The sequence below is a fragment of the Phocoena phocoena genome, chromosome 11 (genome assembly GCF_963924675.1).
Source record: "Phocoena phocoena chromosome 11, mPhoPho1.1, whole genome shotgun sequence".
In the NCBI taxonomy this organism is placed as follows: Eukaryota; Metazoa; Chordata; class Mammalia; order Artiodactyla; family Phocoenidae; genus Phocoena; species Phocoena phocoena.
The window spans coordinates 94,599,881-94,626,952 of NC_089229.1; the positions used below are offsets into that span (position 1 = coordinate 94,599,881).

The following is a 27,072-nucleotide window of genomic DNA, read 5'->3' on the forward strand; positions in this document are numbered from 1 at the left end:
TTCTAAATTCACAGTTAGTGACAGAGTCCACGATTAAACCATCTGATTTGGAAATTAGTTTGAAATTAAGGCGGTAAATAAAGGTCAGTGTTAACTCAGTGTTGAATCTGTTAATATCAAACCTCTCAGTTTCACAGTGCTGTAACCGTTCCTCATTCTGAGAAAAGGAAACTGAAAACTAAGTGGCCAGATAATGATGTGGTTTTTCACTTGACATTTATCACATATTTTTGAAGTTTAATACATTTGAGTCACCAGGCCTCATGGTGGATTCTGAGTGTAGAATAATGAAAAGATATAGTCCCTTCCTTTGAGGAACTTAATAGAAAACTGAATAGTTAAGTGGGTATATATGATTCATTGTGACAAGTTATTGATACAAAAGGCAGTGGAATTAGTTATTATGAGAGCACTTAATGAGATACCGAACCGAGGGAAATTCTCCCAAAGAAGTGTTAAATACATTTGCAAACTGAGGACTTGAATAGGCGTTGGCTAAATGAGAAAGTGAGGCATTTGAGTTTGAAAGGGGAAATGTTCCAGTTGAAGGGAACTGCAAAAGAGAAGAGAATATATATAGCACAGTTGGAAAATCCCTTGAAATTTAAGATGGCTCAAGCACAAATTATAAAAGAAGCATGAGAAAAGAACTTTCCAAATAACACAAAGGCTCTTTATTAAACTAGGCAAATTTTGTAATTCCTACACCTTATTGTCCTGTTTACTTTCTTATGAAAACCTATATCCGATACCTGATACCATGCGTAAGATACAGTGACATGTTTTTACATGGTTCCTAGGGAGTTGCAGTGTGCAGGGAGAAAGTACACAGAATGTTGTTTTAATTTCACTGGGGAAAAAAATTTTTTAGCAGGTGCCAGATGAGGAATGTAGGACAGCTAGTGCTCAAAAAACCCTAATTCTCTGATGGGTTTTGGGAAAAGCATTTTTAAAGGGGGGTGTCAGGGTGTGTGGTCAGCTTGATTCTGATTGGTTGATGGTCAGGTAACAGGGTGGTGTCACAGGGGTTAACATTATCAGTCCTTGGGCTCCAGTAGGTCTGGGGGCTAGTAGTCATGGTCATCAAGTAGTTAACTTCTGCCATTAGGTTGCGGGGGAGGGGGGGTTAAACATCTGTAAAACAGCTCAGGAAATGTGCATCAGATACTCTACCACCTAGGTAATTCAGAGAGGGCTAAAGATTCTATGACTGCCATATGGCTGATTACTGTCTAAATTGTTACCTGGCCCAACTGCTGTTTTTGTGACTACATGTTCATGTCCTTTCAATCATTAATTCCTGAGCCAGCTTCTTGTGACTCAGGAGAGGCCTGGGAGACTACACCTTTTCTCCAAACAAGAGGCAGGCAGAGGACATGGCGGGAGGGGTATGTCCCAGGAAGACCCCATAATGTCCTGCTCAGTCACAATTATTCATGCTGGCTTAAGGAAATATTATGAACTTTATTTTTCTTTTTTGAATTTTTTTAATACAGCAGGTTCTTATTAGTTATCTATTTTATACATATTAGTGTATGTATGTCAATCCCAATCTCCCAATTCATCCCACCACTCCCGGTGAAGCTTTGGTCTGGAGAATATCTACAACCTTTTCCTTCAGGGCTCAGATAAAGCTATATCCCTCAAGAATAGAACACTGGCCAGAGACTCTTTTGATTGGCCAGTGCCTGGGTTTAAATGTTCTGAATACCAGTGTTCCTTCAAGGGTAGGAGAAATGGTATATTTCATCCTAGTGTATCATGAAAAGGATCTGAGAGAAACGATTGAAGCCCACTTGATCTCAGAGAGACAGCAGAGAGCGGTGGCTTGAAGCGAGTTCTTAGTTCCCTGCCCAGGAGTTGAACCTGGGTAGCCTGGATGAAAACCAGGAAACCTAGCCACTAGTCCACCAGGGGCTAGGGGCTAGAGGGTAGAAGCAAAATTCCCCTGGCTCTTGCCCCATTGAAAAATGCATTTCTCAAGGAGGCAAAAACTGTAAAGCCAGGTACAAAGTTTATTATTAGAGACACAGCACAAGTGGGAGAGCACAGAGAGAAACCGTTTGTTTAGTTAAGACAGAAGCAAGACAGAGATGCACACCCGGAGAGCAAGGGTGTGGGCACCCTTCCTAATGAGGAGGAGAGCGCTAAAGAGGTGGTTAAGTAATTTACACAGGGCAGTTCTTCCAGGTCTTTGTTTATCTTTTGCCAATTATCTTGTTTCTTTTCCCACACCTGACCTGCCCTAAGACCCTCCCCAACACGTATGCACAACTTTTTTCCAAGATGGATTCCAGCCCAGAGGCCTATGGGGGGCCTTGGCATCACATATTATGGGGTGGTGCCCCCTCCTTTTTGACCGCCAAAGACCCTTTCTGTGCATGTGCAGTTGGGGAGGTCTCCCTTGCCCCAAGGAGAGGAAATATGTGACCTCTTGATCTTCTGCTCAGACAGCTTTAGCCCCTCTCTGTCCTTGCCATGACTGTTACCTTAAAGTGTCCACAGGAAACAAAGTCCAGCTATTTACCCCGTTCCTGTTGTTATTTCTGTCTCAAAGTGCAGACAGGAAGTTGGTCATAAATATCTAGCCTGGAGCCCACTTGTCTCCTCTCTCAAGAAATGTAGGGGTCTTCCCTGGTGGCGCAGTGGTTGAGAGTCCGCCTGCCGATGCAGGGGACACGGGTTCGTGCCGCAGTCCGGGAAGATCCCACATGCCGCGGAGCGGCTGGGCCCGTGAGCCATGGCCGCTGAGCCTGCGCGTCCGGAGCCTGTGCTCCGCAACGGGAGAGGCCGCAACAGTGAGAGGCCCGCGTACCGCAAAAAAAAAAAGTTAGTTACAATATGGCTTTGATAAAATGACAAGGAAAAAAGCTTCCTGCTGAGGGCTGTTTTCTGTAAAGAGCTGCTTACATGCAGGAGATCCCTCTGTCTTATCACTAACCTCAGACTACTAACCTCAAATTACCAGACGATCAGCTCTCTTCCCTAGTTTCCCCTTCAGTAATCTCGTAAATTGAAAGAAAGGTCACAAGAAGTCAACAAGCCTGCACGACAAGTCTGCACACCGTGGAGGATGGCGATGATACTGACCCTCCATCTCAATGATTAACGAGGTTGTTTCCTTTTATCCCTTTAAAAACATTCATGACCAAACAGAATCTTTGGAGGTGGTTCTGGGGGACACCGAGTCCACCATCTCCCCAGATTGCCAGCATTCTGATTAAAAGCAACTTTGCTTTTTACCAACACTTGCCTCTGTCCAGTATTGGTTTTTGGAGCAGTGAGCAGTGGGACCTCGTTTGGTAACATTATTTTTTAATTAAACTTTTAAAAACTTTTCAGATCATTTTAGATTCACATGCAGTTGTAAGAAATACTACAGAAAGATCCAATGTCCTTTTTACCCAGTGTCCCCCACGGTAACATCTTAAAAGCTGCCATATGAAATCACAACTAAGATGAGGATACTGACATAGTCGAGATGCAGAATGATTCCATCACCACATAGATCCATCCTCTGGCTCTTTCATGGCCACACTCCCTTTTCCTCTCCCTTCACCCGTCCCTTGCCCCTGTTCTTGATCTCTATAATCTTGTCATTTCAAGAATGTTATAAAAATGAACTCAAACAGTATGTAAACTTTTGTGCTTGGCTTTTTGACTTTTAACATTGATTCAACCATATTGTTCCATGTATCAACAGTCCATTCCTTTTTTATGGCTGAGTAGTATTCCTTTGTATGGTTGTAACAGCATGTGCTTAATCATTCATCCATTGCAGAACACCTGGTTCTTTACAGGTTTGGGCTATTACAAACAAAGATGTGTGTTTAGTATTAAAAGAAACTGTCAATGTCACAACAAGATGACAAAGCAGGAGGTTCTGGACTCTTCTTTCCTGCCACAATACACCAATTCAACAGCCACACATAGATTAATTCCTTTGTGAGAAATCCAGAAGCTGGTAGAGAGGCTTCTTTACCCTGGATGAGTGTGAAACTAATCACATCAAAACCGGTAGAAAATGCTGACAACACTTTTTCTCCACATTCCCCATCCCGTGAGCCTCTACATATAATCAGGAGGGCATGTCCTGCTCCCAGATTCCCCCGAGGAGCAAAGGGTTTGGTCTGCACATCTAGTACTCCAACTTTTCTAGGTGCTGCCTGAGGGGCTGGGCATACCTAATACCCTGAGGACTGCAAAGAACAAAGGGGTGTTATTTTTTATTTTAACTGAAGTATAGTTGGTTTACAATGTTGTGTGTGTACAGCACAGTGACTCGGTTGTACACATATATATTCTTTTCAGATTTTTTTCGCTCGTATGTTATTACAAAATATTGAGTATAGTTCCCTGTGTTATACAGTAATTCCTTGTTGGTTATCTATATCTGTATCTATATACAGTAGTGTGTATATATTAATCCCAACCTCTTAATCTATCCCTCCCCCTGCTTCCCCTTTGGTACCCATAAGTTTGTTTTCTATGTCTATGGGTGTCTTTCTGTTTTGTGTAATAAGGTCATGTTTACCTTTTTTTTAGATCCCACGTATAAGTGATATCATATATTTGCTTTTCTCTGCCTGACTTATTTTACTTAGGATGTCAATCTCTAGGTCCAACCACGTTGCTGCAAATGGCCTTATTTCATTCATTTTTATGGCTGAGTAATATTCCATTGTATATATGTACCACATCTTCTTTATCCATTCATCTGTTGATGGACATTTAGGTTGCTTCCATGTCTTGACTATTGTAAATAGTGCTGCTATGAACATTGAGGTGCCTGTATCTTTTCAAATTATAGTTTTCTTTGAATAGATGCTCAGGAGTGGGGTCGCTGGATCCTATGGGAACTCTAGCAAACGGGCTGTTTTAAATGAGCATGAGAGCACTTCCCACAGCTCCTCCCTTCAGCTCAGTGCAGAATGAAAAGATGATAAAGCCCACTCCCAGCTTTTCCTTAGAAGAAGTTGGACTGCACAGCTTGTACCACAACTTTTTTGTCTGCTACCCAAGGATCTGGTTTCTAATTTGCCTGTCTCAGAGAACTAAGGAGGCTCAGCATATGCTAATCCTACTGGAACCTAGCATCCTCTAAACTCCTGGGGGCCACCAAGAACAAAGACAGAGGTTTGGATGAACAAAAGTTTAAAACATTGTATATGCATACGATGGAATATTATTCAACCTTAGATAAGAAGGAAATCCTGAAATATGCAACCACATGGATGAATCTTGAGGACATTATGAGAACTGAATTAAGCCACTCACAGGACAAACACTGCATGATTCCAGTTACTGAGGTACCTGCAGTAATCAAACTCATAGACGAAAAGAACAGAACGGTGGTTGCCAGAAACAGGGGGAGGGAAAAATTGGAGTTGCTAATCAACATGTATAAAATTTCAGTTATGCAAGATGAATAACTTTTAGATATCTGCTGTACAACATTTTGCCTATAGATAAAAATACTATACTGTATACTTAAAAATTGGTTAAGAGGGGGTCTCCTGTTAAGTGTTCTTACCACACACACACACACAAAAATTGTCAAACTATTTTCCAGAGAGTCTGTAATATTTTATATTCCCATCAGCAATGTATGATCCAGTTTCTCTGCATCCTCAACAGAATTTTGCATTGTCTTTTTTTTTTTTTTAATAATTCTGGCACGTATATAGTTACTTATCACTGTTGTTTTAATTTGCATTTCTCTAGTGGCTGATGACCATGAGCATCTATTCTTGGTCTTATTTGCCCTCTGAACATTCTCTTCTGGAAAATGTCTGCTCGTGTCTCTTGCCCATTGTGTGGTGAAGAATTAACTTTACTCAAAGTGAGGTCTGACCTTTGTCCCAGTTCCTGGAGGTAACCTCTAAACCTTTGGATTTTCCCAAGTAATAGGAACATCCTGGCTAGATAGCGTGGACAAAGAATGACCCCTGCCATTTCAGTAAACAGAGGATGCTGTGGCCATAAATCCATCAGCCACTTCAGCCGCCTCCAGCGGTGCAGCCTGAGAGGAATCCAGGAAGAAGAAAAACAGGATACTGGCCCTAGATAGTCAAGATGCATATCAAAGGAATAATTTCAATGAGCCCAGACTCTTGCATCTTCCCATACATAGAAAAGCACTAAAATTACTCATTTGAGATGTCTGGTTTTTATGCGGTTAGCAGTAACCTTCTGATGTTCAACTACATCATCTTCTTTTTTTCAGCAAAAACTCCTATATATTCTGGCTTCTCCCTTACCTCTTACCCCTTACCCGTTTGGAACAGTCCCTCGGAGTTATCTAAGAGGCTGCCAACTGTGGGCTATAGTCCTCAGTAAGTCTGTCGAATAAAACATAAGTATCAACTTTTAGGTTATGCATATTGTTCAGCCAACAATAGTTTATGCTAATGTGAGGATAGTCACACCAGAAAGAACAACCACGTGAGTACATGTGAGAAGAGGGTTGGGGCTTTGAGTCACGTGATATTAGCCTTCTGTTCACGAGTGAGAGGAGACTATACCAAAGTCAATTGTTTTCCATGACCCCAAAAATGAGCAAGCAAAATGTGGAATTAAAAACAAAATATCATTTATTTTTATTAGCACCTTAAAAAATGAAATGCTTAGGTATAAATCTAACAAAATATGTTCAAGTTCTATATGAGGAAAAGTACAAAACTCGGAAGAACAAAATCAAAGAACTAAATAAATGGAGAGATACTCTATATTCACAGATAGGAAAACTCAATATTGTCAAGATGCCAGTTCTTCCCAACATGACCTATAGATTCAATATAATCACAATTAAAAATGCAGCAAGTTATTTTATGGATTTTGACAAAATAATTCTAAAGTTTATATGGAGAGGCAAAAGACCCAGAATAGCCAACCCAATATTGAAGGAGAAGAAAATTGGAGAGCAGACCCTACTCAATGTCAAGACTTACTATCTAGCTATAGTAATCGAGACAGTGTGGTGAAATAAGACAAGTAGATCAATGGGACAGAATAGAGAGACCAGAAACAGACCCTCATAAACGTAGTCAACTGAACTTGGACAAAAGAGCAAAGGCAATACAATGGAGAAATGGTGATTGCACAATTGAACCTCCACATACAACAACCACCAAAAAATGATCTAGACGCTGATCTAACACCCTTCACAAAAAAATAACATAAAATGGATCATAGACCTAAAGGTAAAATGCAGAACCATAAAACTCCTAGAAGATAACATAAGAGAAAACCTAGATGCCCTTGGGTATGATGATGTCTTTTTAGCTACAATATCAAAGACACTATACATGAAAGAAATAATTAATAAGCTGGACTTCATTGAAATTAAAAACTTCTGTTCTGCAAAAAGGCAATATTAAGAGAATTAAAAACAAACCAGACTGGGAGAAAATATTTGCAAAAGACACATCCACTAAATGACTGTTATTCAAAATATATATACAAAGGACTCTTAAACTCAACTTTAACAGACACCTCATCAAAGAAGATATACAGGGGGCAAATAAGCATATGAAAAAGATGTTTCATCTCATATGCCATCAGGGAAATGAAATTAGAATAATGAATAATGATGAGTTACTACTACACATCTATTATGGTCAGAATCTGGAACACTGACAACACCAAATGCTTAGAAAGATATGAAGCAACAGGAGCTCTCATACATTGCTTTTGGGAATGTAAAATGATACCATCTGTTTGGAAAGAGTTTGGTGGTTTCTTACACAACTAAATATATTGACGCTATGATTTAGCAGTGGCGGCACTCCTTGGTATTTACCCAAAGGAGTCGGAAACTTCTGTCCACATAAAAATCTGCATGAGGATGTTTTTAGCAGCTTTATTCATAATTACTAAAATTTGGAAGCAATCAAGAGATCTTTCGTGGATGAATGGATAAACTGTGGAACATTCAGGCAAAAGAAATGTTATTCAGAGCTATTAAAAAATGAGCTACCGGGGCTTCCCTGGTGGCGCAGTGGTTGAGAGTCCGCCTGCCGATGCATGGGACACGGGTTCATGCCCCGGTCTGGGAAGATCCCACATGCCATGGAGCGGTTGAGCCTGTGAGCCATGGCCGCTGAGCCTGCACGTCCGGAGCCTGTGCTCCGCAACGGGAGAGGCCACAACAGTGAGAGGCCCGCGTACCGCAAAAAAAAAAAAAAAAAAAAAAAAAAAATGAGCTACCAATTCATGAAAAGACATGGAGAAAACTTAGATGCATATTACTAAGTGAAAGAAAATCTGAAAACGCTGTATGACGCCAGTCGTACGATATTCTGGAAGAGGTAAAACTATGGAGACAATAAAAAGACCAGTGGTTACAGGGGTCAGGGAATGGAGGAAGATAAATTGACAAAGCAAAAAGGACTTTGAGGGCAGTGAAATTGTAACTGTGCATATATGTCGATATACTTTTGTCCAAACCCACAGAATGCACAGCACCAAGAATAAACACTTAAGTAAACTGTAGGCTTTGGGTGATTATAATGTGTCAATGTAGGTTCATCCCTGGTGATAATAATGTCAATATTATTATTGATAATGTGGGAGCTACGTATGTGTCTGGTTAGGGGGTATATGCAATGTCTCTGGCCTGTCCTCTCAATTTCATTGTAAACCTGAAATTTACCTAAAAGAAAATCTTTTTTTTTAAAAGTTATCTATTTTCTAGTTGGATTTTTTATTATTGAGTTTGGAGAGTTTTCTATATTCTAGATACTAGTCCTTTGTCAGACAACTTATGTGCCAACTCTTCTCCCAGTTTCTAGCTTGTCTTTTTATTGCCTTCACAGGGTATTAGGCAAACAAAAAAGTATCTAATTTTGATAAGGTGTAGTTTATTAATTTTTTCTTTTATGAATCATGCTTTTGATGTCAGGTCTAAGAATTTATTGCCTTGCTCTATATCCAAAAATTTTTCTCCTACATTTTTTTCTAAAATCTTTCTAGTTTTATGTTTTAGATTTATGCCTGGAGTCCCTTTGGGGCTAATATTGGTTTTTAGATGTAAGGTTTAGGTCAAAGTTCATTTTTTGCCAGAGGATGTCCAAGTGCTCCAGCATCATTTACTCACTGAATTGCTTTGGTACCCTTGTGAAAATTCAGTTGGTCATATTTATGTGGGTCTATTTATGGGTTCTCTGTTCTTTTGTATTAATCTATGTGTCCAGCACTCTGCCAACATTGTTTAATGACCTTAGCAATGTAGTAGACCTTAACATCATATAAAATGATTCCCTCCGATTTGTTCTCTTTCAAGATTGTTTTGTTATTCTAGGGCCTATGTCTTTCCATTTGAATTCTGGAATAGTCTATTTCTTTGAAAATCCTGCTGGATTTTGACATAAATTGCATTAAACCTATAGATCACTTTGGGAAGAACTGTTATTTTTACTATGTTAAGTCTTCAAATCCACAAACACAGTCTGTACCTCCATTTATCCAGTTTTCTTTCATTTTTTTTTATCAGCGTTTTAAAATTTCAGCATTCATTTCCTGAATGTGTTTTAATTTTGTACATAAATATTTCACTTTCTTTGGAATGACAGGTGCTATTGTGTTTCTCATTTGTTTCCACTTCTTTTTTTTTTTTTTCCACTTCTTAATTGTTAGTATATAAAAAGTGATTTAAGTTTTCTGTCTTGAACTTGTATCCTGCAACCTTTCTGGACTCATTAATTCCAGGAGGCTTTTGTTTTGTTTTTTATATTTTGGAGAGGCAGTGACACAATTATATTATATGACCCTGATTAGCATTAGGAGCTTGGGTGGTACACTGAGAGTAAAGGAGAAGTCATTAGTAGATTTTATTTAAAGGAGTGACCCGATCACACTTTGCATTAGAATAATCCATCTGGTTACAATATAAAGAATGAATCAGAATGAATTTAAAGGGGAAGAATGGGTAAGTCCCAAATTATATAGATGTTTCTCTAGGTACTTTTGCAGGCTTGTTCCTGTGAAGAAATGTTTTCCTCATGAGCTTTGAATGATTAATTCAACCAGCAGTGATTTCTACTGAAGCACTAGAAATTGATTTATACAGCTCACTGACTTCTTGCTGGTGGCAGCAGGAAAGTGACAATGGATTTATCATCACTTAGACGTTCCCACACTGGTAGCAGAATATTTGCTGTTATTTTTACTTTTATTTCCATAGAGCAATAATGGAAGAAAAACTATTTATTAAATATTTACTAAGTCAGATATAGTGACAAGAGACTTTCATCTGTTACCTCATTTGAATCTTAAAACTAGCCAGTGAAACTGGTAGTCATACACACACACACATATATATAAATTTTTTTTCTGGTTGAAGTTTGATTTTATTTCAGATTGAAACTAGAGTTAAGGTCTATGAAATATAAAAACATTAGCATTTAGAAGAAAAAGTTCTTTTATATCAGAAAGTCATCTCAATTTGTACAGAATATCCTTCTTAATATCATTTAGACTTACCTGTACCCCTCCCCATCCAAGATTGACAGTTTTGTCAGGAACTGTGAAGGTCTGCACGCTCCCAAGTGAGTTTGGTATAGTTTCATATCCATCAAAGGTTTGATTTCAACATGTTTTCTTTTTTTTATTAATTTTTATTGGGGTATAGTTTCTTTACAATGTTGTCTTAGTTGTAAACTAAGGGGGTGGGGAGGGATAAATTGGAAGATGGGGATTGACATATACACACTACTATATATAAAATGGATAACTAATAAGGACCTACTGTAAAGCACAGAGAGCCCTACTCAGTACTCTGTAATGGCCTATATGGGGAAAGAATCTAAAAAAGAGTGGATGTATGTGTATGTATAACTGATTCACTTTGCTGTACACCCGAAACTAACACAACATTGTAAATCAACTATACGCCAATAAAAATTAAAAAAAAAAGAAGCAGCTGACAAATGCACCAATGAGATGGGAGAAACGGAAGTACATAAATTATAAATTGTTATTTCATCCTTTTTGGGAATCATCAGTACAGTGTAGCTAATGCAGTAAAAATTTAAAACATTTTGTTTCTAAAACTCAATCGTGTATAAACAGTTCTGAAGTTGGTTATTGAATGCCTAATGAGTAGAAGTAACTAACTATTTGTGATTTAATTGGGATAAAAACAGGATTTTTAAAATCTAATAAAGGGTAAACAAAAGATTGGTATTTGTTTATAGGTATAATATTCATTTAGCACACAGTAATTTAAAACATAAACACCAAGAATTCAAGTGTAAAAAGCACTTTTTCAGTGTTTCTAATGTTTTAAAATACAGAGTCTAAAATAAATAATAGTTTTAGTACTTTTTTTTTTTTTTTTTGGCTGTGCCAGGTCTTAGTTGCGGTACTTGGGATCTTCAAACTTTGTTGAGGCATGCAGAATCTTCAGTTGCGGCATGCGGAATCTTTAGTTGTGGCATGTGGGATCTAGTTCCCTGACCAGGGATCAAACCCGGGCCCCCTGCATTGGGAGCATAGAGTCTTAGCCACTGGACCACCAGGGAAGTCCCTAGTCTTAGTACTTTTTAAAATTTCCCTATATATTTTTAACTGACAGTAAGAGAATTTTGAATGTGTCAACCAATTGTATCTTTTCTCATTGGTTATTAAAATCATTTTGCATGGTTTCAGCTACCATAGTCATTTTTATGGTCCCATGTGTACAAATACAGGGCTGTGTACAGAAAAAGAGGAATTCGTTCATATTTATAGGGTTCAAAATATAAATATCAACTCATATACTTAGTTTAGAATCATGCTCTTCCAAATCCCTCTATTACATCATTCAAGGATAGCTTGCCTCTTTGCTGTTAACAAGTATTATAAAGGTACATTGTTAATATATATATATATTTTTTTATAAATTTATTTATTTACTTTTGGCTGTGTTGGGTCTTTGTTTCTGTGCGAGGGCTTTCTCTAGTTGCGGCGAGCGGGGGCCACTCTTCATCGCGGTGCGCGGGCCTCTCACTATCGTGGCCTCTCTTGTTGCGGAGCACAGGCTCCAGACGCGCAGGCTCAGTAGTTGTGGCTCACGGGCCCAGTTGCTCCGTGGCATGTGGGATCTTCCCAGACCAGGGCTCGAACCCGTGTCCCCTGCATTGGCAGGCGGATTCTCAACCACTGCGCCACCAGGGAAGCCCCTGTTAATATTTTTGACAGGCCAAGAAATACAGCAGCAACTGTATATAACAATTTATAATGCATCTCTTGGAGATGGTGCGTGAAATTCCCTAAAAAATCCTTAAAGTGTTTAACTCCATGGTGACATTATTATTTGCCTTGATGCAAATCCAGTTTCTATCTGTGTAGCTCCTGGCGCTACTAAGTCCAATGTCATTCAGGTAGGCACATTCCCCAACCCCTTTGATAACAAACCTAAAACCAAACACAAAAATGTTAAAAAAGCATAGGTTGGACAGACATCTACATTCATTCCTCCTCTGTATTCTTCAGCACCCCTACTCCAGGTATTTTTTCATGTGAACAAGAGAAAAGTGAAAATCTGTCATTCATATGGCTTCTTCGTAAATATATACCACGTCTGTATTTCGTTCCTTTTCTATTCTCAAAGTCCCTGCTTGAATATCAGAAGATTATCATCATCCATACCAAATCCAGTTATGTTGTTTATCAGGTATTTAACTAGTGCTTGCTGTTGTAGCCAAGTGAACTGCTGCCATCAGCGGTGATAAAAGAAATTATCACATTTTGAGATACAGGGAAGTCATTCTGGCTTATACGTGAGTTAACTTGAATTTCATGCTATCTAAAATGTGGCCTATCAAACATACATTTGTACATCCGCTTTAATTATTAAAGAAGAGGGCACGTTGACCAGAAGTAAAGAATGACCATGTTAAAAATAAAAATTAGGGGCTTCCCTGGTGGCGCAGTGGTTTAGAGTCCGCCTGCCGATGCAGGGGACACGGGTTCGTGCCCTGGTCCGGGAAGATCCCACATGCCGCAGAGCGGCTGGGCCCGTGAGCCAGGGCCGCTGAGCCTGTGCGCCCGGAGCCTGTCCTCCGCAACGGGAGAGGCCACAACAGTGAGAGGCCCGCGTACCGCAAAAAAATAAAAAAATAAAGATTAAATGCCCCTCTTCTTGGGACACCAATGCTGGTCCTCATTCAATGATAAGACTCCCTTCCCAGGGGCCAAGGTCATACTGGCCGGCTGTGTACAAGCTGGTCCTTTTTTTTTTTTTAGTTTGAAACCTTGAAGAAATGTAACCCTGACTTGTTGAATGTTCTCTGTTCTGACAAGATATTAAATATAAAATATAAAACTCTGCTGGAAACGCTGCTTCTCTGGAGCAGTTTCTCAGAGTAATCTGTGAAGCAGGCTTCCGGGCTACTCCTCGGCTTGGCTCAAATAAAACTCTTTTCTATTCTTATTCTTGATTGTTTATTGATTACTTCCATTGTCAGTGGCCTTCAGTGAAGATTATTTTCAGTGTTCTCCTGACCTGTTTCATATAAGTGTGAAAATAAAACTATTTACTTAATAGTAAATTCTTGGGCTTCCCTGGTGGCGCAGTGGTTGAGAGTCCGCCTGCCGATGCAGGGGACACTGGTTCGTGTCCCGGTCCGGGAAGATCCCACATGCCGCGGAGCTGCTGGGCCCATGCGCCATGGCCACTGAGCCTGCGCGTCCGGAGCCTGTGCTCCGCAATGGGAGAGGCCACAACAGTGAGAGGCCCGCATACCGCAAAAAAAAAAAAAAAAAAAAAAAAAAAAGTAAATTCTTAAAACGGCTTAGCTGTGTTTGATGGAAGTGATAGGGCCCTTATATTTTATCTGCTCCAATGTAATGGTTAAATTCAAAATACCCCCACTGCAGTGTTCACAATCCAAGGTATGCTCCTAAGTTCCTTCCAGAGATAATTTAGGGGGGATTCCCACCGGTTCCCTGACGACCTCCCTTTTGTGAATGGACGCAGCCGCTGGGAGAGAGGACTGAGGGTCTGTGGATATCAATGCTTCAGTGGCCTTTTAGGATTGTAGGACCCCTGCTGTGCATCAGCTGTTCTCCCTACATTCTAAATAGGGATTCACAGCACAGTTTAAGTCAGTGGATGAAAGTGGAAAAACTATGTCAAATGTCATCATTATGCTAAGATTTCAATTGAAATCACAATTAAGTTTTTCCAAAGGCACAGCTAATAAGTGGAAGAGCACACAAAGGATTTCTATTTTGTGCCTTATAGAGCAGTAAGCCTTCCATGCTATTAAATTTATTTTCCCATAAACACAACTCACACACATAACCACATGTAAACACAGTAGAAGGAAAAGAAGAATAAGAACGTACGAGGCATTATATTCAGTGCTGTCCGTCCATTTCCAGACATGATGTGATGATTCTCTTCTAAGGCCAATCCAATGGTCAGAAGGGCCTTTATATCTTTTCAGGAAGTTCTGTTATAAAACACAGAAAGTAAAAACACGTGTCTCTTTCATATTACTCTTGAGTCTCTCTTCCCTCCAGCCTTCTCTCTTTGGGTGGCAGCCTGGTATAATTGAAAAGCTTAGACTCTGGAGGGAGACTAGTCCCTGCTTCTCAGCTTAAGTCACTCAAATATCTCTAATCCTAAATTACATTAAAGTGACCATACATCCCAATATGGGAAAGTCCCAGGTTATGCCTGTGGTTCCAGCATAATAGTAATATTCTCACTTTCACTTCCCAAAATGTCCCAATTTGGATGATAAATTACATGATTACCGTATTTCTTTGTACAATGGGAATAACACATCTAATTGAAGGTTAACTATGAGGATTACATGAGAGAATGTATCTGAATCGTCTCACAGGGTTCCAGGCAGAGAATATACCCCAAACAAATATTAGGCACTAATATGCATCCCATGCCCCCAAGTCTACCTGGAATGGGGTCCTTCCTTATCTTTCAGCTTTCACCCTATGCAACCTATATCTTTCTCAGGGTGCTAAGTATTCAACAAAGAACCTGATCCAAAAATATTTCTTACCAGCTCCTCCTCGGTTTCAAACTGACCAAGAACAGCTTCTAATGAGGTACAGAATGTCTGGCTGGATGTCCAATTCCTTGTGTCTTCAGAAAAATAAAAACACTTATTTCCAAATCCAATCCATCCTTTTGGGCAGGTAACATACAGAACATATGAGACCGGCTTCGTGTTTCTCACTAAAAGTTGGACAGACACAGTGAATCATAACAAATACATTTTCTCATCCCTTTAATCTATTTTTCCACTTACCATCCTGAGGTCAGTCTTTTTTTTTACATATGTATATATACGCACATATATATATATACATGTGTATGTGTAGGTACAGTATAACCTAATTCCAAAATGAGGGATTTGAAGAAAAACATGGCCAAATATCAACTAGACTCTTGTACTTTTATGGCCTCTGCTAGTAGCATTTTGTTTTTCTTAAAATCTGAACAGGAGCTACTTTCTATAGGTAGACAAATTGTTAAAAATGTCTTCCATGCCCAAATGCGTGTGTTTTTCCCAGTGAATAGTTTTCCTTTATATGTATTTTGGCACCACTCATTACATAATTTCCCTTATCATCATCTTATTTTGCTTCCAGAAACATATTCTTAAGTGCCTGGCTACGTAACAAACACTCTCTGTGGACGCTACACAACTCTTGGTTATGTGCAGAATTGCTGAGCTGTAATGCGCTACCAGCTAATATTTCTAATGCCTCTTAGAATGCTACCAGCCGTAGCCATTTATAAAATACCAACTGCTACTCAATATGTGGAAATAGGATTGCATTTCACTGCTTGTCAGAACAGCAGGCCTTTCTGAGATCACTTTTCTTTTTTTGGTTTCTGGGAGAACATACTATTGAGATCCATGATCACTTGCTGAGTGCAAGCTAGCAGTAGCTGGTTTTTCCTAAATGATTTTTATTATATTGAGGATTTGCCTTGCAACAGAATGGTCTACAGAAACTAATACGTGAATAAATATATATTTTTTATATGGTGATCTTTTACCCCTGAGGTCAGTCTTGAAATACGTACATTCAATTGTTGCCTTCCTAAGTCATCACTAACAGTCTTATCCCAGGCACAAAAGTCACCAGTCCACCTGACTTCAAGCAGAGTATCTATGTATCTGACTTCCCAGGGGTACACGGACACTAATGGCTTTAAGGAAATCAATTTCTGTAGCATTTAATTTCTGTAGTACTCTTTCCTAGTATCATACAGATCCCCTTTCCCACATCTTCCTTAGTATCAGTCCTTCTTACTCTTGACAAAAGAAAGGCAAACTCCTTGCCTTTCCTAGATTTTACTATGGTACATTTCTTAGGGGGTATAAAACCTTCTAGTAGGGCTTCCCTGGTGGCGCAGTGGTTGGGAGTCCACCTGCCGATGCAGGGGACGCGGGTTCGTGCCCCGGTCTGGGAAGATCCCACATGCCGCGGAGCGGCTGGGCCCATGAGCCGTGGCTGCTGAGCCTGCGCGTCCGGAGCCTGTGCTCTGCAACGGGAGAGGCCACAACAGTGAGAGGCCCGCGTACCACACACACACACAAAAACCCCAAAAACAAAAAACAAAAAAAAACCTTCTAGTAGACAAAACATAACACAGTTCAAATATCGATTTTAGTACCAAAAATACAACGTAGGGTTTCCTATGTCATTTTTTGTTTTATACATATTTCTGCTAAATATATATAAAAATATTTGGGCCCATGTTAGATGCTCTGAAACCAGCAAGATTTCAGAGTGTAGGCTATGGGAAGAATAGATGTTTTTGTTCCATAACCTCACTTTTTCCTCCCTTATCCAATCTGATAGGAAATACTGTTGACTCAACTTTCAAAGTAGATAGATTCTGACACCTAGTCCCACCTCCACTTTTACCATCAGGGCCAAGCCACGTTCCTCTCTGGCCTGGATCTCTACAAGTTTTCCCTAATAGGTGTTCCTGAGTCTACTTTTACTTCTAACAATCTTTTCTCAAAGTAGCTGTCAAAATGATTATTCTACAGTGAAATGCTGATCATGGCATTCCTCTCCTACAATTTCCCTCCTCCTCATCCTTCCCACTACACTCAAAATAAAAGCTGAAGTCTTTTTTTTTTTTTTTTTTTTTTGCGGTACGCGGGCCTCTCACTGTTGTGGCGTCTCCCGTTGCGGAGCACAGGCTCCCGACGCGCAGGCTCAGTGGCCATGGCTCACGGGCCCAGCCGCTCCGCGGCATGTGGGATCTTCCAGGAACGGGGCACGAACCCGTGTCCCCTGTATCAGCAGGCGGACTCTCAACCACTGCGCCACCAGGGAAGCCCAAAGCTGAAATTTTTAACTGACTCATAAGGCTATTATCTCCCTGACCCCCAGCCCATTACTCTCCCTCATTCTCATTTTGCTTTAGCTGAAGAAGCCTCCTTGCTTTTCCTCCAACATACCAAGGAGATTCCTCCTTTGATTCTGCTTGTTCCTGCCACCTGGAATGCTTTCCCCATAGAGCTACATGGCTCCTTCATCACCTTCAAAAGTTTGCTGAAAAGTCATCCTTTCAAGGAGGCTTACCCTGGCCCCTTGTATTCCTCAAACTGTTACCCCTATATTATAGTATCTGTGTCTTCCTGCTACAATATGAGTTCCCCGGGAGCAGGGATTTTTTTGTGTGTTTTGTTCACTGATATACCTCAAGCACTTCACACAGTGCCTGGCACATAATGGAGCTCAGTAAGTATTTATCGACAACATGAATGTGTGAAGAACATTGTAAAGTTTGGAGAACAGGTAACTTACCTGACAAAAAAGTGGAAAGTACCATCACAATTGTAACCAGGACCATAATAATGATGATGCAACACTTAAGCGGGTTTAGAGGAGATGTAATTGGTAGGCATTTTCTTTGGAGGTCTTTACCTATAAATACAAATGTCATAATCTCAATCTCATGAAGGTATTAGGAAGAAAAACTTAAATTTATCACAGAACCAACCTGTACAGTCAGCTGTACCTCAACTCCCCTATTGCCAACCCCCTTCACAAAAGGTCCAGGTCCACAGATGAGAACCACGGCCCAAGAAACTGAGTTTGTTTTCCCCTAAAGAATCTTCCAGTTATTGAAAGAAGAGCTAATGAGAGAATAAGAATCAGGGCGTCTCTGGTGGCGCAGCGGTTTAGAGTCCGTCTGCCGATGCAGGGGACACGGGTTCGTGCCCCGGGTCGGGAAGATCCCACATGCCGCGGAGCGGCTGGGCCCGTGAGCCATGGCCGCTGAGCCTGCGCGTCCGGAAACAGGAGAGGTCACGGCAGTGAGAGGCCCGCGTACGGCAAAAAAAAAAAAAAAAAGGGTAAGTGTTGAGACTGCAATTTCCTTACAGCTGGAGAAGCGTGGATCAATGTACTTGTTTAGTCGTGTTCTACTGAACAGGACAGTGTCAGGTCTGAATAACTGAGAATTGTACTATTTACTAAAACTTCTAAGAATTATTCCCTGCCCAATGCTGATCAATTCCATTCCACGATCACCCCTCATCATCCCTACAGGGCAGGAAGTAGCTAAGAGTGGTCACCGCCCCTTATCCCACAAGACTGTGGAATGGAAATTGACAGTGGGGAATTGTAATAGGGAAAAGCTAAATCAGACTCCATGTTCAATCTGTTTCTTTGATTTTAACCTTTGCTTTTTGTTGCTTTTCTTATTATAATCATACATAAGGGTTTGCCTCAGGGAACCCTGCCCCTCTGCCTGAATGTTATACTAAAGTGCCTTGGTTGGGCTCACAGGGAGACAATCTGACACTGCCCACCTGCGAATGGCTGCAAGAAAGAAGAAATTAACCATCCCCTCACCGAGGCTAGTCATTCCAGGATATGTTTTGCAAGACTGATGGCCCCTTTACTTTACTTCCTCACCACCTCTGATTCTATAAAAGAAACTGGCATCCAGACCTGACAAGATGGTTTACTGGAGACACTAGTCTGCCATCTTCTCGGTCTGCCAGCTTTCCGAGTACAGTTGCATTCCCTGCCTCAACATCTCCTCTCTGATTCATTGGCCTGTCGTGAGGCGAGCTAAGCGAGCTGGCACTCGGTAACATGTTCAAAATTCTTCATTTCTTATTTTGCTTTGGCTTGATAAATTTTAGCGAGGCCCTCTCCTCCCCAGAGACCCCCGAACTCTGGCTTGCCTGAAAATGCAAACAAGCACTAAAGAAAGCACTGAGATGCATAATAGCTCATGTGTGCTCATGACCACGTGTCCCTGGGACACAAGTGAGAAGTATTAACTCTGGAAATGACACCTGCTCTTCACACTCATGCTCTCTTTCCCCACAGGTGTTCTGTTCCCCTTCTTGCCCTATTTATAACATGAGAACCTTTTTAGAGCACTTTTCCTATTGCAAGAGTCCTTGTGAATAATGTCTCTCTTTACTAAGTCCACGCTATTGATACACAGTACAATATGGATGAATTTAAATGCATTATGCCAAGTGAAAAACAGGCTCCGTAGACATTCTTCTAAAGCAAGAGTGTAAGAACCGAAAACAGATCAGTGGTTGCCAAAGGGTGAGGGAACGGGAAAGAAATGTTTACAAAGGGCATGGGCGTGGGCGGTGTGGAACTGTTCTATATCTTGATTGTGACGTGGTTACATGATTATATGTATTTGTCGAAACTCATAGAAATGTAACCCAAAAGAGTAAATTTTACTGAATGTCAACTATACTTTGAAAAAGTTCCTGCTGACTTTCTTTTAACCACTACATTTCACGTATATCCTCCAGAATGATAGGGAGCCTCAGTTTAAATGCTAGGCAGGGGAAAACAATATCACATTGGCTTGTTTAAACAGTATACAATGACATTTGGATTTTGCCTCCATAAGAAGATCTCGGCCTTCATTCTTTCTGGTTCTACATTAAAGAAAAATTGTCTTAGAAACTCAGTATGTTATGACTTCCATAATTTTTTTCATTGTTAGAAGAGTAAGACGTACATCTCCCCTTACACCTCTCCAATAAATCTCCTATTTGCCCCCTTACTAATCTTCTAAAAGTCCCCCCTTTTTCTTCTCCTTTATTTCCCTATATCTAGCTCCTAACACCCTCCCTTGTTTCATGTTCCATTTCTCTTTCTTGCTTACTTATTAATACTTCTCTTCTCCTTTTCTGTAGGGGAATAAAATTTGCCACCCCAAAATGTCTCTTTGGCATGTGGATTATTTCAAGCTGAAAACCATCATGGCCCAAAAGACTCAGGAAGAATCTTTAACCATCCCCCTAACTGCCTAAAACAATTTAGATAGAAGGCCTGTTCCTGGAATAGAGCTATCACCAGAGATATCTGCAAAGATTAGGAGGTGAGTGTGATGAGAGAAACTGGAAATGCCCTAAAGATCAGAGTCTACTCTTGTGTCCCTTGTCTCTGTGTGGCCCAGCAAACATTTATTCACCAAACATTTGCTTTTCCATATCCTTGTCAATGACCTTCCTCCCCTTTGAAGTCCCAAACCACTACCCCCAACATCTTTTGTCATTAGCTGGAGACAGTATTTAAGGTGAAGTTTTTGGCCATTTTAGTCTGTTACTCATTTTCCTGTGTCTCTCCCATGTATACATGTTATTAAACTTTTGTTTGATTTTCTCCTGTTATTTATCTCATGTCAATTTAATTCTTAAACGAGCCAGAAGAGCAGAGGAAAATTTCTTCCTTCCTAACACTCCTCTGATGTGTCCTCTTTTTGTCTCCCTCTAAATTCATATGCCTCTTATATTACACTCTGAACACAACAACCTTCAAATTTCTAGTTTGAAAAATGGTGTCAGAAATTATCTCACAGAAGAACAGAGAAATGAACCATATTACTGGTCTACTGGTTTTAACTTTTATTTGCATGTTCTAGAAAACTTAGTTAACTTACAGGAACAGTTTAAATTTCAAAAAAATAGGTTTCACATTTGCACTGGTCAAATAGTTTCAGTTATGTAAGCACTTGACTTAGCTAGAAAAACATTAACGTTAAGAACTTTCTTTTTCATTAAGCATGAACCCTGTGTTTCAGGAACCACAACATCCTGTTGATAAAAAATAAAATTCAGGGAGGGGGGAAGGGAAGAAGAAAGAAGGAAATGTTTGTTTTTAGCAGAAAATAGAGGTTCAGTAAAAGGTATTCTTTCTGCTGGACTGAAATACAAGCATGCATGAGCTATGTTCTTTTTCTTTCTCATCAAATTTGCTATAAACTACAAATGCTAAAGGGTTTGCTGGCAGTTGGGTTTAGCTTCCAACTCCCACCCTCAAACACCCACATTGGTTTTTAAATGACAAAGGATCTATATACCAATAGTCCCAGTTTCTGCAGGGACTTTTTTTTTGAGTCAATAATTATTCATGGTTTTATTAAACAAAAGTCTCCTTAGAGAACAGTAAGAAATTAATTCTCAGCTAACATCAACTGGGGAGAGGGGAAGGAGGTTATAATTTTTTTTTTAATGCATGGATGTTGATAAATAACAAAATTAAACACTTAGATACTATATTTCAACAAATGCTTTTACTAATCACTATGTTGTTTTAATTCTCTGATGTTCTCATTAAATCAAAACTCTTTAACTAAAATGGTTATGTTTAAAAGATGCTCATATCATTTTTATGATCACTCCTGAAAATTTCTGGTAAGGCACATTTTATAAACTACTTTGGTAAGGTACTCTAAATAGGATGACATAAGGCTAGCTGAAGATCCACCATAATCAAAGGGCCAGGGAATGAATATGAAAGAGAGAAAGAGAGAGAGGAAGAGAGAGAGAGAGAGAGAGAAAACACAAAAGTACACCAGAGCCTGTGAGACAGAGGGAGAGAGACATAAAGAGGGAGAGAGACAAAGGGGGAAGCAAAGAGAAAATCATTTGGACACACAAATGAGCCTCAATAGATTTTAGCTGAAATATTTAATGATATCACTGAATATCAGATTTACCCTTGATTCCAAAAGGAAATTTTGTGGGGCACTTTTGTACCCAAGGGAAAGAAAATATACTTTTGTACTTAGTTAGAATTACTTTTTGAACAAAAAATTATGACTTTTATTTCTCCAAAGAAGACACACAGATGGCCAACAAACACATGAAAAGATGTTCAACATCACTAATTATTAGAGAAATGCAAATCAAAACTACGATGAGGTATCACCTCACACCAGTCAGAATGACCATCATCAAAAAATCTACAAACAATAAATGCTGGAGAAGATGTGAAGAAAAGGAAACCTTCCTACACTGTTGGTGAGTATGTAAACTGGTACAGCGACTATGGAGAACAGTATGGAAGCTCCTCAAAAAACTAAAAACAGAACTACAATCCCACTCCTGGGCATATACCTGGAGAAAACCATAATTCAAAAAGATACATGTACCCTAATGTTCATTGCAGCACTATTTTTTTTTTTTTAAATATTTATTTATTAACTTTTGGCTGCACTGGGTCTTTGCTGCTGTGCACAGGCTTTCTCTAGTTGCGGCGAGTGGGGGCTACTCGTCACTGTGGTGTGCAGCCTTCTCATTGCAGTGGCTTCTCCTGTTGCAGAGCACGGGCTCTAGGCACGTGGGCTTCAGTAGTTGTGGCACGTGGACTCAGTAGTTGTGGCTCGCGGGCTCTAGAGCGCAGGCTCAGTAGTTGTGGCGCACGGGCTTAGTGGCTCCGCGGCATGTGGGATCTTCCGGACCAGGGCTCGAACCCGTGTCCCCTGCATTGGCAGGCGGACTCTTAACCACTGCGCCACCAGGGAAGCCCTCATTGCAGCACTATTTACAATAGCCAGGACATGGAAGCAACCTAAATGTCCATCAACAGAGGAATGGATAAAGAAGATGTGTTACAAATATACAATGGAATATTACTCAGCCATAAAAAGGAACGAAATAGCGCCACTTGCAGAGACATGGATAGACCTAGAGACTGTTATACAGAGTGAAGTAAGTCAGAAAGAGAAAAACAAGTATCGTATAATATCACTTATATGTGGAATCTGGAAAAATGGTACAGATGAACTTATTTGCAAAGCAGAAATAGAGACACAGATGTAGAGAACAAACTTACGGATGCCAAGGGGGGAAGGGAGGAGTGGCATGAATTGGGAGATTGGGATTGACATATACACACTACTATATATAAAATAGATAACTAATGAGAACCTACTGTGTACCACAGGGAACCCTACTCAGTGCTCTGTGCTGGACTAACTGGGAAGGAAAACTAAGAAAGAGGGGATATACATATAACTGATTCACGTTGCTGCACTGCAGAAACGAAGACAACACTGTAAAGCAACCATACTGCAATAAATATTTCTTTTCTTTTTTTTTTTTTTGCGGTACGCGGGCCTCTCACTGTTGTGGCCTCTCCCATTGCGGAGCACAGGCTCCGGACACGCAGGCTCAGCGGCCATGGCTCAGGGGCCCAGCCGCTCCGCGGCATGTGGGATCTTCCCGGACCGGGGCATGAACCCGTGTCCCCTGCATCGGCAGGCGGGCTCTCAACCACTGCGCCACCAGGGAAGCCCCAATATTTCTTTTAAAATTGTGAGTTTTAATCCTATTTCTTCTAGAAAATGTGACATCAGGTCAAAAGTCACTTCAGAAGTGAAGCCATCTCCAACTCCCTAGGTTTCATTAAATATATTGTAGCACTAATCACATCAAATTGTAGTAACTAATTTGGCTGTCCTTGAGATGTTGAAACCCTGAAATCAGGGTCTAAATATAATTTGTCTCTGTAGCCCAGTCTCTAACAAATAACAAATTCCAAGTATATGATTACTAGATTCAATCAGACTACAGAATAGGTGTCATGGTTAATTTTTTTTTTTTACATATACATGTATCTATTCTTTTTCAAATTATTTTCCCATTTAGGTTGTTACCTAATATTGAGCTGAGTCCCCTGTCTATACAGTAGGCACTGGCAACATTTATTAGTATATGTATTTCAAAATTGTTAGATATACCCAAAAAAAAACAAACCTCAAAAATAAATAAACAAAGGGGTGGGATAGGGAGGATGGGAGAAAAGCTCAAGAGGGAGGGGATATGGGGATATTCGTATACTTATAACTGATTCACTTTGTTGTACAACAGAAACTAACACAACATTGTAAAGCAGTTATACTCCAATAAAGATATATTAAAAATAAAAATTAAAAAAACAAAACCATTGTTGTCTGTTTGCCATGACTCTGGGATATAATGATCTGTTATTTAAATACCATAATGTGACTTGCCAGGGTGCAGGTTGCCAGCAAGGACTAATAAAATAAACCCAGAGAACATTTTTCTCTTAACCTCCTGTAACCTAATTCACTGTGCAGAAATATTTAAGTAACGTAAACAGTAACACAATCACCAACACAACAATTACACACTTGTCCTCTCACCCACCTCTAGTCCCTCAAAACATCTCTCCTTCTATGGAGGTTAACTGTGAAGAATTATACTCCTGCAGTGCAATTTCTATCCTGCTGTCAGTGGTCAGTGGAATAAAAGCTGTTTTGTTTTGTCAAAGCTTATGGATTTTACCTTACCAGATCGTCCCTCCTCCATGCTTTCTCTGGAGGTAGGTTCTGTCTGTAAGATTTTCGAAGAAGCTTCCTCCACAGTCATGTTTCTGCTTCAACGGGAGCACTTGGCACTGTCTCGAAGTAGTTGCAAAAGCAGGAACTGGGAGGTGAAACAGTTTGAATCTGAGCAATCAGCTAAAAGAGAAGCAAATCTCCTGCCCAGTAAGTGGGCTGTAAAGGAAATAAATGAAGTTGACAAGTCCTTTAGAATTTTAAAATGCAAAGTGCTTTTAACTTAAAAAGATTGGAGCTTCTCTAGTGGAGCAGGGGTTGAGAATCTGCCTGCCAATGCAGGGGACACAGGTTCGAGCCCTGGTCTGGGAAGATCCCACATTCCACAGAGCAACTAGACCCATGAGCCACAATTACTGAGCCTGCGCGTCTGGAGCCTATACCCCACAACAAGAGAGGCCCGCGCACCGCGATGAAGTGACCCCCGCTCACCGCAACTAGGGAAAGCCCTCGCACAAAAACGAAGACCCAACACAGCCAAAAATAAATAAATAAATTAATTAATTAAAAAAAAAAAAAAGATCAACTCCACAGACTTCTGTTCCCTGTCAAAATGGAATAACAGGGACCAGACTTACTTTCTTGCCTGAATCAACTAAAAAGAAAAAAAAGAAAATGTGTGAAAAAAAAAGTCCTTTTCAATCACTGGGCATCAATCAATGAAGGGCAGTGATCTTCTGAAAACAAATTGGGTGAGTCCTGCAATTGCCCCAGCTACTGCCCAGAGATAGTTTTGTATGTGTGATTTAAGCAAGGGAAAACCAGAGAAATGCCAAGAGATTCCCTGAGGTGAAGAGGGGAAGCTCAGAGACAAGGGCTATGCAGATAGAGTTATCAGAAAAGAAAGAGATACACAGACAGAGGATTCTGGCGATGTACGGAGTGTTCCCCTTGGGTATTCAGCAGTGTACTGATCAGCACTTGTGTATGAGGATGGAGGGGAAAAAACATATGAAATGACTAGAGGAAGCAGTATCCAGTGTTCCCATCCAGATGGGAATAGTGCCTGTTCAGACCAGGCAGACTGGAAACCTCATCATTTATGGGGCCTTTTAGGAGTACTCATAAATATCTTGCTTCAGTGGTGGGGAACGATTAGCCGTAGACTAAATGGTGACCTGATTGCTTCTAACAAATTGAGATAATAGGACAAATACATATATCTTTTATATATATAAAATGTTCCTGTTCCTGGCGCAAAGCTCCTAAAACCCTTGTAAATTCCTAAGTGATAATTGCACTGGGAGCATCTTTTGTTCTGATGAGGTGACTCTGGGTGGATGGGTTCCTGGAGGGGGTTGGTCACCAGCAAGACCATGTCATGATTTAGAAGCTTGGAATTACCAGCTCCACCCCCCATCCTCCAGAGAGCGGAGAGGAGCTGGAAATGGAGTTAACCACTGATCATGCCTATTCAAGGAAGCCTCCGTAAAGTCTCAATTGCATGGCATTCAGAGAGCTTCCAAACTGACGAACACATTCACACCAGGAGGGTGATGCCCCCCAACTTCATGGGGATAGAGGCTCCTTCCCTCAAGACCCTCCCAGATCTCACCCTATATAATCTTCATCAAGCTGTTTATCTGTATCCTTTATCACACCCTCTAATAAACTGGTAAGCATAAGGGTTTCCCTGAACTCTATGAGCCACTCTGGCAAATTCATCAAAACCGAGGAGGGGGTCATGGTAATCTCTGATTTGTAGTCAAATTGAACAGAAGTTATGGGTAACCTGGGGGCCTACTACTTGCACTGGCATTTGAAGTGGGAAGCAATCTTGTGGGACTGGGCCCTTAACCTGTGGGATCTGATGCTATCTCCAGGTTGATGGTGTTAGAATTGAGTTAAATCATGGGACACCAGGCTAGTGTCATAGAGAATTGCTTGTTTAGGGGAAAAATCTCATGCATTTGGTGACCAGAAGTGAAGAGTTCTGTATGCATAGTAAAGGAGATTCACGGGGAAGAAACACCAATTAGGAAGGACTGTAGACTTTTCCTTTACACAAATCTTAAAAGGAAGACTCAAAAGGCTAGAACCATTTCCAAATAATTTAACTGTGTCTCAGAACAAATTCAAGAATACTTACAGAAATGCAAAAATATCCAATACCCAACAAGGTAAAAACTCACAATCTCTGGAATGCTATCAAAGATTACAAAGAAGCAGAAAAGCATGACCCATGATGTGAAGAAAATGAGCCAATACAAACAGGCCCAGGAATGAAACGGAGCAGGACCCTGTGGGGCTCCTGGGCATGGAAGTCTTTCTGTCCCCCATTTCTTGTTTGTAGGGAATAGACTCCAGCCTCCATGACCTTCCCTGAGTTCTAAAGGCAGATTAGAACAGTTGCTAATCAGGGAAGGGAGGGGATGCAGAGACAAGGGAGGAACAGTCAAGAAACAACAGTGCAGCCTTGGGGCAGGGTGCTGGTTCTGCCTCAAGGGATACACATA

The 27,072-nt window shown here is 40.4% G+C and overlaps 1 protein-coding gene across 1 annotated transcript; it reads right to left on the reverse strand.

Annotated features, from left to right (window-relative positions):
• Nucleotides 1-12,251: 12,251 nt before the first annotated feature.
• Nucleotides 12,252-24,647, reverse strand: CLEC2D (C-type lectin domain family 2 member D). The gene is made up of 5 exons (XM_065888217.1): nt 24,569-24,647; nt 17,788-17,907; nt 15,012-15,187; nt 14,332-14,438; nt 12,252-12,396 (listed from the first exon to the last, which is right to left on the reverse strand). Exons 1-5 carry the CDS (start codon nt 24,645-24,647, stop codon nt 12,252-12,254), a joined length of 627 nt encoding a protein of 208 aa, XP_065744289.1.
• Between the last annotated feature and the right edge of the window lie 2,425 nt (nt 24,648-27,072).

Coding starts and splice junctions, on each gene's coding strand:
- CLEC2D (XM_065888217.1), bottom strand. CDS start 24,647: ATGACTGTGGAGGAAGCTTCTTCGAAAATCTTACAGACAGAACCTACC. Junction 15,188..17,787: donor ACTTTCCACTTTTTTGTCAG/GTAAGTTACCTG, acceptor TCCAACTTTTAG/TGAGAAACACGAAGCCGGTC. Junction 12,397..14,331: donor AGCACTGAATATAATGCCTC/GTACGTTCTTAT, acceptor GTTTGGTTTTAG/GTTTGTTATCAAAGGGGTTG.